The sequence below is a fragment of the Triplophysa dalaica genome, chromosome 23 (assembly GCF_015846415.1).
Source record: "Triplophysa dalaica isolate WHDGS20190420 chromosome 23, ASM1584641v1, whole genome shotgun sequence".
Classification (NCBI taxonomy): domain Eukaryota; kingdom Metazoa; phylum Chordata; class Actinopteri; order Cypriniformes; family Nemacheilidae; genus Triplophysa; species Triplophysa dalaica.
This window is the reverse complement of record NC_079564.1, coordinates 17390809-17408780: the sequence shown is the minus strand read 5'-3', so window position 1 is coordinate 17408780 and position 17972 is coordinate 17390809. Positions and strand designations below refer to the sequence as shown.

General features: G+C 40.2%; 1 protein-coding gene across 1 annotated transcript; it reads right to left on the bottom strand.

Moving 5' to 3' along the window:
• Nucleotides 1–258: 258 nt before the first annotated feature.
• On the bottom strand, nucleotides 259–17736 carry LOC130412956 (E3 ubiquitin/ISG15 ligase TRIM25-like). The gene is made up of 4 exons (XM_056737773.1): nucleotides 17646–17736; nucleotides 1785–2461; nucleotides 1421–1514; nucleotides 259–436 (listed from the first exon to the last, which is right to left on the bottom strand). The coding sequence occupies exons 2-4, from the start codon at nucleotides 2352–2354 to the stop codon at nucleotides 279–281; spliced, it is 822 nt and encodes a 273-aa protein (XP_056593751.1). The 5' UTR covers nucleotides 2355–2461; nucleotides 17646–17736; the 3' UTR covers nucleotides 259–278.
• Between the last annotated feature and the right edge of the window lie 236 nt (nucleotides 17737–17972).

Below are 17972 nucleotides of genomic sequence, written 5' to 3'. Positions count from 1 at the left end.
GGTGTTGTGGACTTTGCCCATGATTTCGGTAATGTTGAGGCTCCTGTATTTAATGCTATTGAGGAGGGCCTGGGTCGTGGCTTAGGTGCTGTGGAGGTCCTTGATTCTGATGGCAGCATGATGGACCTACGCTTTGACTAAGATTCTGCAGTAACAGTCACAAACGTTGGCTTTGATGGTGTGAAGCTATTCCTTTGGAACACTGACTCTATGTTTGGCTGGGACTGTGATTCTGAAGGTGTTGTGGACTTTGCCCATGATTTCGGTAATGTTGAGGCTCATGTATTTAATGCTATTGAGGAGGGCCTGGGTCGTGGCTTTGGTGGTGTGGGGGGCCAGACCTGTGGCTTCGATGTTGCAGGTGTGTAGGCACTTGACTGAAACGCCACTGAGGATGGCCTGGGTCGTGGCACTGTCTTGGACTTTAACTGTAGTACTGCAAAGGAAAGCACATGCTCTATGGTGACTATAATTTAGTCAAGCATTTATTAAAGGTGAGAACGTTTAAAAACATGAGTGAGAATATTATGAGTATTTATCTGGAATAAAAACCATGAGGTAATCAATGTGCTTTGTGTTTGCGTCGACCCAAATGGGCTCCTGCAGTGCAAATAAGTTGCTGCAAAGACAAGAACATGCAACGATTCTATTTCATCTAAAAACATAGTATAACATTTTTACTATTTTACTATTTGTGCAAAACTAATGTTAGGGACAGGCTGTATGTTCTGTGCTATAAACCGTTCATACTAATCACATAAGGTAACATTAGTGGATTGATTTCTTATCTCCAGGACTTCTGCCATATATATTTAATATGTCCCCAATAAAGAAATCTTCATGTTACTGTAAGGCAGTGTATTGTGTTGCCCACCAGATGTCCCCATAACACTGTTGTGTTAGAACAGTTTTAAGTGCCGTTCGCACTATTTGAGCTTCTTGATGTGTGAGTAGTGCATCATCTTTTCTTCAGTTAATAGTGGAAAAGGGCAATGTAAAATATATTTGTTGTTATCGCACTAAAGTTCAGTTTATTGAGATATTTTGTGTTTTAAACTGCTAAAGATCTAAATACAGAGTAATATAGAGGGTTAAAATGTTTTGTTTTTTCTTTTAAATGTGATTAATGCATGTTGGCTAATGCAAAGCTATGTACGATAATATAAGCAGCACGAGCTTGCTGTCGAAATGCGTGTGCATTGAAATATACTTTGCTAGTTTCAAACTTAAGTTGAGTTCATGTTATCAACTTTGATGCCGTGCTGTGGAATAAACGGTCGAGCCACGATCCCGAACCCCTTTGTGTCTGAGTCCCAGATCTCTTCCACCACCCACGAACATACACAACACAACGCAGAGTAACAGGGGCGGTGCTAGGGCCCAGTAAGCGCGCGGAGAGAGACAAAGAGGGTTACATTACCTTTTAACAGTTTTCCCACATCCTCATCAGAGAAGAGTGAAGTCAAGTCAGATATTTCCACAGGTATGTCAGGGCCAGAGAAAGACTGGAATCTCTACAGACACACAACATAAAGTACAACATATCCATCAAATAACTCAATGTAATGGATTGACTTAAGGCATCATCTCATCTACATCTCAGATCTTTCTTCTTGGAAAAGAGGCAGAAAGATCCCGGGATCAATAAACAAAACAAAATTATTTTGTTAACAGAAACAGCTGAAAATATCACAGAGAAACTTCCAGAATTACATAAGATTTAGAAAAGGACATCTTCAGCAACTTCATATTTTAACAAATGTAAAAGCGTAATTTATTCATACCTGTTTCTCTGTCCTCTCTGCTACAGCCGGTACAGTATCGTGTTTTTTATGCTCATCTCTTGTACAAAGAGAACATATAAGCTGCTGGTCAGTACGACAGAAGACGTCCAGCTGTTTGTTATGTTGACGACAGATGTTCTCCTGAAGTCTAGTGGCATCAATCACCTCGTGTGCTTTACCCGAGTAAACCATTTTATGATGTTCAAAATGAGCATGACAGTAAGATTTCAAACACATCAGACAGGACTTGACAGCTTTATCTTTTCTTCCGATGCACATGTCACACACATCTACAACTCCAGCATAAGAATGAGTGGGATCAGCGGCCTGGACCTGAATCTGCTTCAGTTTTTCTATCATTTCAGTCAGAATGATGTTTTTACCTAAATCAGGTCTGGGAGTGAAGACCCTTCTGCAGTGAGGGCAGCTGTAGACTCTCGTCCAATCCCAGCAGTCGTTAATACAGCTCATACAGTAACTGTGTCCACAGGGAATAGTCACAGGATCGTTCAATAGATCCAGACACACCGGACATGTCAACTGCTCCACAGGAATCCTTGCTTCTGCCATTTCGAGGCACAGATATACAGAGATCCACACTAAAGCCTCTGTACTATTAAGGACACGTGTGTGAGACTCCAGTTAAGGGAATAAGTTCCAGTGTCTGTTTTTGAGAACTGTGGGACAGCAAACATTAATTTCTTGCATCAAGAAACCCCTTCACTCGCCGGCATTCAAGCATACAAAAATATTAACAAGTATTAAAAGTATTTATAACATTACAACATTAAATGTAGCTAGGCCTTCTAATGACAAAATATTAAATGTATTGGTAACACTTTATAATAACTGCACGCTATGAATCATTAGTTAAGCATCAGTACATAGTTAATTAATCGTTTATGAAGCATTAGCCCCATATTAATAGACATTAGTAAGCAGTTTATAAATACAGCTATAAATGCTTTGTTCTTGATTTATAAGCCTGTATATAATATGCTTAATAATCAAATTTTCATACTTTATTAAGGATGAATTCATCATTTCTAAATTAAGGATTACATTACTTACAAACAAGTTAGTTAGGAGTTGTCACTGGTTCATGAGATCATTTAAAAAAGTGTAAGTAAATGATTAATAAACTCTCTGAATGCACATTTATACATCTTATTATTCTGACATATAGTAACAGTTACTTAATGTGTTAATAAATGCTTTTTAACACACATTCCTTCTGTAATTCATGATTAAGATAGTTATAAAACATTTACTAGTTGTCAGTTAACTATTTTTGTGAGCTCATCTAAAGTGAGTACTATGTATGCCTTGTAAAGCATTTACAAATGAGAGTTAAAGGCTCAGTTATCTTCTAAACAGAAATAGGAAAAACACAACACAGAGGGATCCAGAACATAGAAATATTTACTTCAAGATGCCAAAGAAATTAAACTGTACAGCTGTACATATTAATGAATATAAGATGATTTAATATAAAATAAAAAATAAACCTCTGCAAAATTAAAATTGTACAACCGAACGTATAAATTAACATTAAATGAATTGATATAAAATGAAAAATAAACTGTGAAGTGATATGCAACTCTCATTTGTAAATGCTTTACAAGGCATACATAGTCCTCACTTTAGATGAGCTCACAAAAATAGTTCTCTAACAACTAGTAAATGTTTTATAACTACCTTAATCAATCATGAATTACATCTGGAATGTGTGTTAAAAAAGATTTATTAACAAATTAAGTAACTGTTACTATATGTCAGAATAATAAGATGTATAAATGTGCATTCAAAGAGTTTATTTATCATTTACTTACACTTTCTAAATGATCTCATGAACCACTGACAACTCCAAACTAACTGGTTTGTAAGTAATGTAATTTTTAATTTAGAAATGATGAATTCATCCTTAATAAAGTATGAAACTTTGATTATTAAGCATATTTTATACATGCTTATAAATCAAGAACAAAGCATTTATAGCTGTATTTATAAACTGCTTACGAATGTCTATTAATGTGGGGCCAATGCTTCATAAATGATTAATTAACTATGTACTGTCATGATAGCTTTCAGGTTACAGTATTTACAATAATCACCTGTAGTTAATTTAACCAGATAAAAACTGACTTGTTCAACAATGTTTATTAGCATAATACTACCACAACAACACAAGACTGTTCTTTTAGTAATTCACTTTTATTATGTTCAAACCATAAACCACATGAGAATATAATGTTAGACAATAGTTGGCCACACAGATACAATGAATGTTTTCTTTTATTAACATTTTCCAACTAGTCTTTAATCGCATTAAGTAATATTTTATATTTATGTGTATGGGTTATTTTCCCCAAAAAAATGTACCATTAAAATGCTAATACACATCTTATGAATTTGGTTTCTTGATAAGAGGCTTAAGGACAGCCAATTTAAAGGGTCCTGGGACATGGCCTAGATTAATTGACGAGATGATGTTATATATATGGTCAATTGCAACAGGTAGTAACTCTTTAAAAAATGTAGTTATGGGGTCTAATAAGCATGTTGTAGGTTTAGTTGTTGCAAGTTCAATTAATTCTTCCAGTTTAAAGATGAGAAACACTGTAGTTTTTTGGGGGGGCGATGGTTGGTTCGAATTCATAGGACAGACGTGGAGGTTGAGTTTTTACTATTTCACTCGTATGTTTTCCATTTTCTCTGTAAAATAATTCATGAATTCATTGCAAACAAGGTGTGGTGGAATAACCAGGTCAGGTGACGTCTGTTTATTTTTTTATTTAACAAGGTACTAAATAAAAACCTTATATTAGATATACAACTGAGTGTGTGTCCTAATTGAAGTATAAAGGTGATGCGGATTAAATCTAGGAGGCTACTTAAAGGCTGTTTCAGAAGTCGCAGAGTCTGCTTTTGTTTCAGGAGCTCTGATATGGGGGACACGCTAAACGGCCGCTCAGGACAAGTAGTGTCTCCGGCGGTGAAGACAGTCAGATAGTGGGGGGCATATGTTTTAGGTAGTAGGGCATGCTGTCGGCTAGGAGAGCTCCTGATTTTGCCATGTAAGGCAGGGTGGAAATCTACAGTATTTGCTGCATTCCATTCTATGAGTGTGAAAAAAGTTTTGGTGCTTAGAGTGCTTCACTGAACTGAAATTTAAACTTTAAAGATCTCAAGATAAATGGACCAGGGTTTGACATAACCTTGGAGGTTTCACTCCTGCACCTGCACATGCACAGCGAGAGGCGAAATCCAGGACCGGAACGATGAACTCTCCCCCACCGCCACCACCGGTCTTCGATATTTCTACGAGAAATCAATATGCTGCCCTCTGCGAGACAAAATCCAACACTGTGGTCATCGGAGACTCAATCGTCCGGAACGTACGCGCCTCCTTCAATGAAGGTAAGGTGCGCACTCACTGTTTTCCTGGCGCCCGTGTTCTCGATGTCTCTGCGCAGGTAACTGCGATTCTGAAGGAGGATGCAAGAGTTGGAGCCGTAGTTCTGCACGAGGGGGTGAATGATGTGAGAATGCGGCAGTCGGAGATCCTGAAGAGGGACTTCAGGAGTCTGGTCTATACTGTTCGCAACGCATCGCCCACAGCGAGGATCATCGTATCAGGGCCGCTTCCTACTTACCGACGAGGGAACGAAAAGTTCAATAGACTATTTACGCTTAATAATTGGTTAATGTCATGGTGTATTGAACAGAACCTGCTCTTTGTAAATAATTTGATCTGTTCTGGCAGCGACCAAGGCTATTCCGCCCCGACGGGCTGCACCACAGCAGCATTGGAGCGGAAATTCTGTCTGACAACATCTCAAAGACGCTACGCACCATTTGACTAGTAAGTACAAATTTTAACCATAGTCTGTGTTCTTCTCACTCAACTGTTAAGAATGTTACAGTTAAGAATGTTACTGCTTTCAAATGCATAGAGACTGTGTCTGTCCCCCGAATAATACAACCAAATAATTATTTATTTTAAAGTCAGAGAAAAAATCTTATCATGATTAAACCAAAAGACAATATATTTAATGAGCAAAACCAACGCCTAAAGTTTGGGCTACTTAATATTAGATCACTAAATCCAAAGGCAGTTATTGTAAATGAAATGATCACAGACAACAGTTTTGATATACTTTGCCTAACTGAAACCTGGCTTAAGCCAAATGATTACTTCGGTCTAAATGAGTCTACTCCACCAAGCTACGGTTATATTCATGAGCCACGTCCGGTTGGTCCAGGTGGTGGTGTCGCAACAATCTTTAGAGACTTTCTTACCGTTACTCGGAGAACAATGCATACATTTAAATCATTTGAAATGCTTGCGTTGAACATAACAGTTCCAAACAAAAGTAAAAAATCATTGGTCTCTCTTACATTGGTTACTGTGTATAGACCCCCTGGGCCTAACACTAATTTTGTGATAGAGTTCTTATCGGATCTATTGGTTAATGTCGATAAAGTACTAATTTGTTGGAGATTTTAATATCCACGTAGGTATTGCTAACGATCCATTAGCTGTGGCGTTTAAAGAACTACTAGACTCTTGTGGTGTAACACAATACATCAATAGACCTACTCATCGCCTTAATCATACCCTAGACTTGATTATATCTCACGGAGCCGATCTAAACAATATCGATATTATACCTCAAAGCGACGATGTTTCCGATCACCATCTTATAACACACTGCGCACTGCAGAAATCAGTTGTATATCTTGTTATTGACAGGGTAGAACAATCACCTCAACTACTAAAGATAGTTTCGTAAAGAACTTGCCAGATCTGACTCCTCTAATAACCTTTCCAACTAATTTAGAATCGCTCGATGACATGACCAGCAACATGGGCACCATTTTCTCTAATGCATTAGAAGCGGTCGCACCTATGAGGTCAAAAAGGATTAATGGAAAGATCATAGCACCATGGTATAATAACACCACTCGCGCCCTAAAAAGAGAAACGCGTAAACTGGTGAAAATGGAAACAAACCCATTTAGAGGTCTTTAAAATTGCATGGAAAGAGAGTGCAAGCTGTTACAAAAAGGCACTAAAAGCAGCAAAAGCCGAGCACTTCCGTAACCTCATAGAAAATAACAAAAACAATCCAAGGTTTTTATTTAGTACAATTGCTAAACTAACAAACAATCAGCTGACCTGGGTATTTCGCCGCACCTTGGTAGCAATGAATTCATGAAGTTTTTTATTGAGAAAATCGAAATAATACGAGACAACATAGCTAAAACCTCCAAGTGTGTCGGAAGAATTAGTTTCAACCGTCACCCAAAAAGAAAAGCTAGAGTGTTTTTCTCCTATAAATCAGGAAGATTTAATTAAAATTATTACAACATCCAAACCGACGACATGCTTATTAGACACCATTCCGACTTCTCTATTAAAAGAGTTACTACCTGCTGTAATTGAGCCCATTTGTAACATAATCAACTCGTCAATTAATCTAGGACATGTCCCAGGGCCCTTTAAGCTGGCTGTAATTAAGCCTCTTAACCAAAAACCAAACTTAGACCCCAATGCACTTGGAAGCTATAGACCGATTTCAAATCTCCCGTACCTGTCTAAAATACTAGAAAAAGTAGTGTCAACTCAACTGTGTACCTTCCTACAAAATAATGACATGAACGAAAAGTTTCAGTCTGGCTTTAGACCGCATCACAGCACTGAAACTGCGCTCGTTATAATTACAAATTACCTCCTTATTGCTTCAGATAAAGGTAACATCTCACTCTTAGTCCTGCTTGACCTTAGTGCTGCTTTCGATACTGTAGACCATAAAATACTACTAGATCGTTTACACAATTATATTGGTATTCAGGGACAGGCACTGCAATGGTTCAGATCTTACTTAACAGACAGATATCAATACGTCCATTTAAATGGGAAATCGTCAAATCATACGCAAGTAAATTATGGATTACCTCAGGGATCGGTCTTAGGACCCTTGCTTTTCTCCATATACATGCTGCCCCTCGGCAACATTATTAGAAAACATGGAATTAGCTTCCACTGTTATGCAGGTGATTCTCAGCTATATATCTCATCAAGACCAGATGATTCCTTTAAGCTATCCAAACTGGCAGAGTGCATCGAGGACATAAAACATTGGATGACTAGTAATTTCCTTCTTTTAAACTAGCAAAACAGAAATATTACTTATAGCACCAAAATCAAGTAAACAGAATATCTCCGATTACAGCCTGCAAATTGAAAGCTGCACTGTTAATCCAACAAATACAGTTAAAGACCTAGGCATTATATTATTCGGCAACCTGTCATTTAAAAATCACGTCTCAAATATCACAAAAACAGTCTTCTTCCACCTTAGAAATGTTGCCAAATTACGAAATAGTTTATGTGTTGCAGACGCAGAAAAGCTTATTCATGCATTTGTGACCTCACGGCTTGACAATTGTAATGCTCCATTTAGTGGTTGTATCATAGATAAACAAACTACAGTTTGCAGTATGCAGCTGCCAGAGTTCTTACTAGGTCAAGAAAATACAATACACCTAGAATAACAAAATCCACCAAGGGGGGACGAGCTTTCTCATACGTAGCACCTAAACTCTGGAATAGCCTTCCTGATACTATTCGAGGGTCAGACACACTCTCCCAATTTAAATCTAGATTAAAGACATATCTTTTCAGCCAAGCTTTCACTTAATGCATAGTTGATGAACAGCAGCTACGCTAATTATTCTCTTTCCGCCTCTGCCTCGGGATGCCCATCCCGAGGTAGGAACAAGTTCCACCATGTCCAGACGACCGACAGATGCCCATCCCCAATTTGAGATTACGCCAGCTACAGCTGCAGACTGACTGACCATCCCAGCTCCATCTAAGGCAATTCCACCACCAGCCAAGAGAAATATGACCATCAGACCATCCCAGCTCAGACCACTACATCCCCAACCAAGAGAAAAGACGGACAATTTGTCTTATTAATGCTGAAGTTACAATATTTGGTATTAAATGCTAAACCAAAACCACATGTCAGCAGTCTGAGTGCACCTATGACACGTCAGAGGGGATCTGGCCTTCCCGGTTGAGCCTGGTTTCTCCCAAGGTTTTTTTCTCCATTAATCAATAATTGGAGTTGGCCTGCTCACCGGGATACTGCATTCATTCATTTATTTATTTAGAAATTAGATATTATTTATTAGAATGATCTTACTCGTTGTATAAATACCATGCACTGTGCTGTGTTTTAACTTTTCTGTTTTTCCTGTTTGCCCCTGTAAAGCTGCTTTGAAACAATACACATTGTGAAAAGCGCTATATAAATAAACTTGAATTGAATTGAATTATATGTGTTAGGAATTTGTTATAGCGATGATGTTTGATAAGTCATTACATACGAGCTAACAGTGATGCCAATTTCCGTTATAGCTATTACAGCTGAGAATGTAACATTCATTTATATTTAGATGATTAAGAAATATGTAGTCATTGAGTATTGTTGCATAGTTTTATTTCAGTTTTCACCATGCATCATGCAACATGCTACTGATAAAGAGTGACAGTAAATGGAAGTGTCTTGACCCCCCAAGGTTGTGTGACGTGTGTGCACAATCCGAGAGAAGGCCTCAGTGTGATGTAGACTCCAGGACACGTGAGCCTGGAGTGGCATGGACATTCAGACTATAAAATCTAACAAATGTCTGCGGAGAGGACCAGCCCGTCACATCACACACTTGCTGCAAGGGGACACCTCTTGCTAAGGCCATATAATATGAAATTCCGCTTGTGAAATTAGCTCGGACTCCTAGAGGCGAGCATGCCTCATAGTCCAGAGCAATAGCATCCCTCACCCATTGTGATATTGTTTGCCTGGTGGCAGTCGCCCCTTTGTTGCGGCCCCCATAGCATATGAAAAGTTGCTCTGATTTACGCCACTGGCTAGTGCGATGGACGCAAGTCTGAAGAGCACGTACTGGACACAGTGGGTGTAATCGTTCCTGCTAGGACGTTGTGAACGGAGGAGGGCAGAAGGCCTCAAGAACAACCGAATACACGGTGGAGAACGGAACCTTAGGCAGATAACTCGGGTGAGAATGCAGAATAGCTTTGACCATCCTAGGGGCAAAATTTAAACAGGACGACGAGATTGAAAGTGCCTGCAAATAACCGACTCTTTTAAGAGAGGGGATTGCCCTTAGAAAAACCATTTAAAGGTCAGAAGCCTGACAGGTGCTGACTCTATAGGTTCGAATGGGGCGCTAACTAGACCCTCGAGCACTGTCGCTAAGTCTCATGTGTTTAGAAGGAGGCACCAGCCACAATAAAGCGGGCGACTAAAAGGTGTTTCCCACAAAACCCATCAATCAGGGTGTGGCCACAAAAACCCTGAGAGTACCGGGGCTTGTCCCTGATGATAGGTTCTCTTGCAGAAACTCCAACACTGAAATGATCTGGCAGTAATTGGGTCTGCATGGTGTGCCATGCATCATCTGTCAACATCGCTGTGAGGTTCCTGCCATGAGCGAGATAGCTCGCCGTGGAGATCCTCAAAGAAAGGGAGAGCCCGATTATGGGGCTCATCCCTCCGGCCACCCGACTGATATCTGTAGTTGAGATTTGAACCCTTGGGAGTCTCTTGTTCCTGCGGCCAGTCGAGTTTGAGCCTGTCTACTGCCTTGGTTACTGCCCCGAGTAGATCCTTAAACCCTTTAATATCACGAGAGGAATGCCCCGAGGCGGAGCTATCAAACCCCGCAGAAATAAGGGTAACCTCGTGTTTGACACACGTGCTTCACGACCGGTCGAACAAAGACTGTTCTCCCATAGTTTTTGAAATGGAGCATCGAGTGTAGCTTTTGATAGGGAACCAACTGTCAGACTATAAAGCCATTAATATATACAGTATATATAGCCATTTATCAGGTGATGTATCATTATTACAGTCAATGTTAATGCATGCAAATAAATGTACTATGAATCAGTGAATTTGATTGAATGTGTGTTATTATCAGTAATGAAGTAATTAAGGTAATGTTTAAAAAAAAACAATCATTGGCCAGTAACACTATTTGAAAATAAATTTTGCACTCCTTTCTTTCTGACTTGCAAATTTCTCAATGACCTTCTGGTTAAAGTCAATTATCTCAGTCACCATTCTCTTCTCCATTGACAGCATGGCCAATGAATTTAGCCTCTCCTGTGTCATGCTACTTCTCAGAAAAGTCTTAACTCTTTTCAAAGTTGAACAATCTTGAATCATGTGCTTTGGTTAACCAGAGAATGGAGAGAATTTCTGCAAAGGATTAAGTAAATTTATTACTAATAACAATAATAATGATAACAAATACAAAAGATGGAATACAGCTGCTACCTGATCTTCTGTATGTCCTGCTGGATGCTCCCCTTAATGTGGACTGAATCTATATCCTTCTTCTGGAGTTTGGCATAAAGGATGTCCACATGTGGCATGATGTTGTGGAAAAGTTGCAGATTTTTTTTGATCCTCCAGCAGCATGGCAAAGCTCCTGCCTCTCTGGTGGTAACAAAGTCAAAGTTACCCAAGTCTTGAATTGTTTCAAAACAGCAAATGAGGCCCTCTGTGCTCAAACACTGTATTGATGGCACGGCTGTTGAAGTTCCATCTAACACTGCTCAATGTTGGTAGTCTATGGGCAACAACATAATTAAGAACATCCGTGCGCTTAGTTGATCTTGAAAAAAAGCTGGCAAATCCTTCAAGGTCAGAAAAAAAATCTAACTTTGGGTATGTGAGAAGTGGCCTTTTGCATTATTAGATTGAGTTGATACGCATAGCAGTGGATGTAATGGGCAGTTGGGTACACATCTTGAAACGTCCTTTGAACACCTGCTGTGGCACCCCTCATCACGCTGGCTCCATCATACGCTTGGGAGATTTACTCTTCTGACCTTCTGGAGGGACAGCAAGATGCTCTTTTAGTGCTGTAGCGATGGAATCAGCTGTAGTTGAATGCATATGAATAATAGCAAAAAACCTCTCCTGTACGTTGCTTTTGGCTTCAATGTAGCGCAGCACAAGTACAAGTTGGCACTGTGTGGCAATATCGGTGGTCTCGTTGGCCTGGATTGATAGAAAATCGGTGCTTTGTGCTTTGTGGATTACATGTTCCCTCATAACAGACAACATACAGTCCAACAGCTCGCTCTGCATGGTTTTCGAAGTTCCCTTATAGAGTACCTAGCATGAGATCATGAAAATGGCATTTCATCCAGTCGGTTATGTTGCCGTGTTTGAAAGTAAGCTCTCTGCCAAGTTGTAAGTTCGAAGGTGAATAAATAACAAAGTTATTTGCTTGTTAAAATGGCAGTCGACTCTGAATCACACAAATGAGACATGGAATAGTTCAGCATATCTAGTTCTAGCGTATCTACGTCGCTAGACATAGTCCCGCCTACGTTTTGCTGAGACTGCCGGGAAAACTTGTTTCTCTGCACCCAAACACTGTCGCTCGTTCGTGATGAGTGTGTATCATGTCTAGAACCTGTGTTCTACGGTGTGACACTATGTCGTATTTCAACTACCAAAGGAAGAACGTCTAAAGGGGAAAATGGTTACAATTCATTTTCAAACGATACCAAAGGAGTTTAACCCCTGGGTTTTACAGTACGCGCATCATTTCACCGAAGATTGGTTTGATAATCTTGGCGCGTTCACTGCAGGGTATGTGAAACGACGATCCTTGAAAGAGGGGAAATAACAACTCAATTTCGACCTGCTAGCATATAACGCAAACGTTAACATGTACCATTATTTCTGGGGTTACAGTTGGTTTATCTTGCTATTAACTTTGCATTTTGACACATTTGCCGCACGTGCACCTATATAGATATATTTGGGTGAAACTACAATCATTTTTCATAACGTCGACTTTCTGAAATGCTCTATGTACAATGATAACTTACAGTTAAGACGAAATAATAGTATTGCTAACGTATTAACAGTATTTAAAAAATATATATATTTTATTTCATTGATGAGCAAAAGCACAACATGCACGTTGTCACACTGGGAGATTTTATGCAAGAGTTGTCACTTGCCACTGACTAACATCCTGCTCCAGTCGTGGTGGAGTTTGTTGTGGATTAGTGTCTTCTGATGCTTCCTCGTCAGACTCGGGCTCAAATTGGTAGGGTAAAATACCCGCCATCTGTAGCTACACATATAATATAAATGACATCAAACCACATGTAAACCGTAATCCTGTTATGATGTTAGGCGTTCCATTTGCGACAAATGATGAACGCGTTTGACCAATCACAACAGACTACACCATCTGACCAATCACATGACACAAGGTTAGCAGATAGGAGGGGCCTAGACGGATAAATCGCGGAACGAATCATTTAAGAGTCAGTCAAGAAGTAAGGTATGTTTTTACACATTTTAATTACATGAAGTTGTTGCTGGACACTCCATAAACCAAAGTAGGACCTTAAAAACCATATGCTACTCACTCTTTAAACACAGTGGCATTCTTGAGGTGCTCTTTCAAAACTCCATCAAGAGATGCATCAAAGTCGACCAAGCCACGGAATATCCCGGGGTTATCTGAGCTCTCGCTCTCGTTGTGGCCACGCAAAGCCAGCTCATTGCGCCACAAAATTTAACACAGTCTATTATTCTGGACAGGATGTGTCGATTCTTTGTGATTTATCCATTGTGCCTTCTAATGCCAATCCTTTAGCCTTCATCTAGCTGTTCAGCAATGCTAAGCTTCCCAAAAAACTTGAGCCTCATAGCGTTGTCAAGATGGCTGCGGCTACTTTCATGCCGCTTGCACTTATCAGAGAGATGTTTTAAATCGCAAGCCTCTGTTGTTGCCCACAACGTTTCGGTGCCAGGACTTTGAAACAGCAAACAGGGAAAAGAATAAAAGGCATGACTTGCATCGCATCCAGCTAGCCAACTACGTTTGCCATAAGAAGTGCTGGAAAAGCTCCGAGTGTAAGATCTTCTGAATTTGCAAGTTGGGTCGATCTGATGCAAACTGCTTAAGCCGTTTTTTTATCTCCATCCGAACGCCTTTTGAACGTGTATTCTTGTAAAAATTCATTTCATGAATTTTCATTCATCTCGAGATAATTTCGCTTGCTTGCACTTGAATCAGTACTTTTCAGTCAAATGACAATCTGCTGCTGAGCGATAATGAGACGCCTTGAGAACGGTCAAATCACATGAGGCCAAACACATAAAAACAATATTGATTCGCTTACAACAAAAGTGTAAAAAAAGTGTCGGCCCAAGGACGATTTGAAACAAGCCAATTAGAACTCAGCCTCAAATCACATGCTTTCAAAAATGAACGCACCTAAATAAACACTTGTTTGTCCGGGGCCCCACTCACACGTATAAAAGAAATAGTTTTATTTTTTAATAAATGATATTATGACTAACAGTGGAATAGTTCGACTAAATTATTTTATTTCGTTATTAATTTGCGATATATATTTAACTTATTGTTGCCATATTAAAGTAGCTTTTTTCTCCGGCTAACTTTAAGGGGGTGTCGCCCCTTATTGACCGGCCGCCACTGGGTTAGAGCCTTACTCTATTAACAATTTATTAAAAAATAAATTACGTGTGTTGAAGTATATAAAAATACTCTACAAAACCGTTTAAATAAAACAAAAGTAAAGAAAATGGCGCAGGGCACACTTAAACAGCGAGAGCTATGCCATTATCACTACACAATGAAACTAACAAACATTACGGACAACAACTAATAAGCAGTGAAGCCAGTTTTAAGTTGTTTATCATGTGTTTATAAGGACTTTTGATCATCCCTTGTATGTTTTGCGATCACGGTCCGGCCCGCATGAGCAACGAAGCAGGGATAACACCCGGTGCTGCAGACTGGGAGCTCTGTCATCTCACAAAAACATTGTATAAAAAAACGTTACATTCAATAGTTCACTCAGGACTGGTGGGAAATGTGCATTGATCCTCCTTCATGAAGAACTCCTGCATTCTTCATGTTATGCGGTTTACTTTGATAGGTGAACTGTCTTTCCCGTGTCCAATGCCATTACTATTTTCCCTGGTTGTTCCTCTGTTTTCTGGTGTCGATCGTGGAGTGGGACCAGGTTGAACCTGCACGGTTTTCGACGAGTGGGGTTGCAGATGGTGGGTCACTGAGTGCAGCTATGACACGTCAGAGGATGCTGGCCGTTGGCTAGATGGGTTGAATAGCTGACTAGTTTCAATATAAAATTGTGCTTCGTCCGGGTCAAAAACATGTTAATGCAGATGCGCTTTCATGATTGCCATCATTTGGTGCCAAACGGGAACATGCTCAAGATTTATGTTCTGTTAGTGCCGCTGTTTGTGCGGGCAGGGTGTCCTCTTGAAGAGGGGGAGGTTGATGATGAGTTGGTTATAGTGCAGAAGATGGAATGCAGTCTTGCAGGAAGTTGGACAACTAGGGTTGCGGGGGGAAGAGGGGCGCGCAGAAGCACAGTTAATAGGGGATGTGAGGAGGTTTTTACCGGTGTGGGACCAACTGAGTATGGAGCAAGGTCGCATTGTGCATAAGCTGCCTCCTAATATGGACACTGCATTAAAGATTCAGGCGGTCCTTCAGAAAATTTTGGTTCCAGATGAGTTAAAATTTTTACCCAATTCTACAACTGGTGGCCATTAATGAATGCAAAAAATGCAGACAAAAGTGAGTGGTTTGAAGTTGAAAAGAAGTGGTGTAGAGAGTGTTCAGAATGTCTCAAATCATCCTGGGTTAAACCCTCATGGCCCATCACAATCTACTGTTGTTTCTCTCCACATGAAGTGTTGTTCGGTCGAGAAATTGTTTTACCAGTTGATGTTGTATTGGGAGTGGGGGAGACGGAACGTTTCGACTCTCTGAATGAATATTTGGCGAAGGTAGCGGAGAGTTTGTTTACTTTGGCAGTGAAAGTTCACCAGATGAAGGCATCAGGATGACAAAAACTAGGGACTGATTTAAAGGTCTCCCACCAGTTTTATACGGAGGGAGAATTGGTATGGCTGAAAAATGTAGCATGTAAACAGAGGTGTGCCCGAAATGATGAAAATGTCTTGTGGGGTTGTATATTGATCTTGAGCAAGTGAGAGGTCGGATGGTTGTTCAGGATGAGGAGAGAAGTGTATCGCCTCCTGATAGAGTGCTTTCCTTTGACCTGTTGGTATCTCCTGAGCCTGTGCTCCCACCTGGCGCTTTCATCTGACTCTGTGGTGTCTTCTGATCCTTTGCCGCCTGCTGATTTGGTTTTGGATTCTGCGCCTCCCCGAATCTGCGTCTTGGCCTGACCTGGCGATCAGTGGCGGAGCTAGAGTTTTTTAACATGGGGTGTCCTGGGGGTGGCCAATGCAACTTCAGGGGGTCCATAGATCATGATAGAAAGTCAGTGTGTAATATTGATGCTCGGATGGCGGTTAAATCCGCAGCCGCCGCGGATCATCCGCAGGACGGGTGTGTCGGGTAATAAAAAATACATTTTGATTAATTGCGGGTGGATGATATCATATACAATATTAACAAAATTTCTCAACAAAAAAACAAATTTGTTTTAAATGCATTTTACAGAAGGCGCTAATTTGCAGTAATTTAAAAGATATGCGCGCGTGGTGGCGGTAGAGGGCGGTCTATTTCTTAATGCAGATATGGGGGCAAAACAGATCCGAGAGAAATTTAAAAAGGGAGAAATAAAAACAAAACAAAAGGTAGGAAAGAAAAGAACCGTGTGGGAGCGTTTTAGCGAAGTGGTTAACAAGGATGAATCAAGTGGGTATGTAATATGCAACGGCTGTGAGGCACTGTATGTACAGTATATGAAAGCCATAAGACTGGTACCTCTTATATGGTACATCATGTATGTGCTAAATCGAAAGATTCGATTGGAATCGAACTGGAATCCCCTGGTTGGGCCTGGGTTCCCCTGAGTTTTTTTTGGGGGGTTCCTCACCACCGTATGCATATTGTTCTGCGCTATCTGCCTGGCCGGGGGGGCTGCTTTAGAATTTAGAATTCATACTTGTATTCAATGTGTCTCATGTACAGCTGCTTTGAAACAATGAAAATTGTAAAAGGCGCTATATAAATAAAGTTGAGTTGAGTTGAGTTGAGTTAAACATTGACAGACAAAGACAGTGCTATAAAATTTACTGAGTAATTAAAGTGACGATCGGATTCGGGTCGGGTGCGGATATCTATATCAGAGAAAATTATATGTGCGGGCGGGTGGATAATTTATTTGATGCAGCGGATGCGGGTGACATTTTAGCTTATCTGCGCATCCCTAGGTGTAACCCTAACATGGCATCAAAAGAGAATTTTTTTTACTTAACCTGGTGTTTGTAACGTGATTTGGCTTAAAAAATATTATTCACATACTATGAATTGTCAGAGTCTCTATCTCGTAACACACAACTAGATTCATTACATGGCTTGCCGTACTATGGAGTAACTTAGCTGTATTTTATTTGCCCTTTATGATATGTAAACAGGCTGTTTGCAATTGAGGTAAACTTTTGAGTATCACGACCAGATAAATAGCTTAAGAATTTCAAAGTTAGCTTAACATTTAAACACTGGTGGTGGCTGTAGCTGACGTTAGCCTACATTAAATAAACAGGCAAATAGTGTAATGGATTGGCACTGCACTGTTTATGTGTATATAACTAGCACAAATGTAACGTTAAACACAATGTTTAGGCTAAATCTGGAACCGATCTCTCTTATCTGATTAACCCGTCTAGCACCAACATTCATGCTTACTCATACAGCGACTTCACTTTCAAAATGATTTCCGCAAACAAAATCCTGATGCCTAGTCTTAAAACTTACCTTATATGTGAAATTTCATTATTCTCCTGTTACTCGCATCACTGTCGTCCTTGATTAATTTGAAAGCTGTGCGCGGCACAGGACGCTTGAAATGATGATGGTGAGATGTCCATCATCATTAAACTGCCCAATAAAATTTGAGGTGCCACCCAGGACACCCCTCTGGCTCCGCCTCTGCTGGCGATGTCTCCTGAGGCTTTGCTGCCGACTGATCCCGTGTTACATTGCTTCGCTGCCCTAGGATTTTCACCTGACCCTGCGCTGCCTTCGGGTTCTGTTGGGGATGTTGCAGTGCATTCTGGCTGTGGATTGGATCCTTTTTACCCG

Bases quoted from the DNA above. Each gene is read 5' to 3' on its own strand.
- LOC130412956 (XM_056737773.1), bottom strand. From the start codon at position 2,354: ATGGCAGAAGCAAGGATTCCTGTGGAGCAGTTGACATGTCCGGTGTGT. The intron at 1,515-1,784 runs GTATGAATAAAT...GTGTGTCTGTAG, and splicing joins CAGAGAGGACAGAGAAACAG to AGATTCCAGTCTTTCTCTGG. The intron at 437-1,420 runs GTAATGTAACCC...TTTCCTTTGCAG, and splicing joins TGTGGGAAAACTGTTAAAAG to TACTACAGTTAAAGTCCAAG.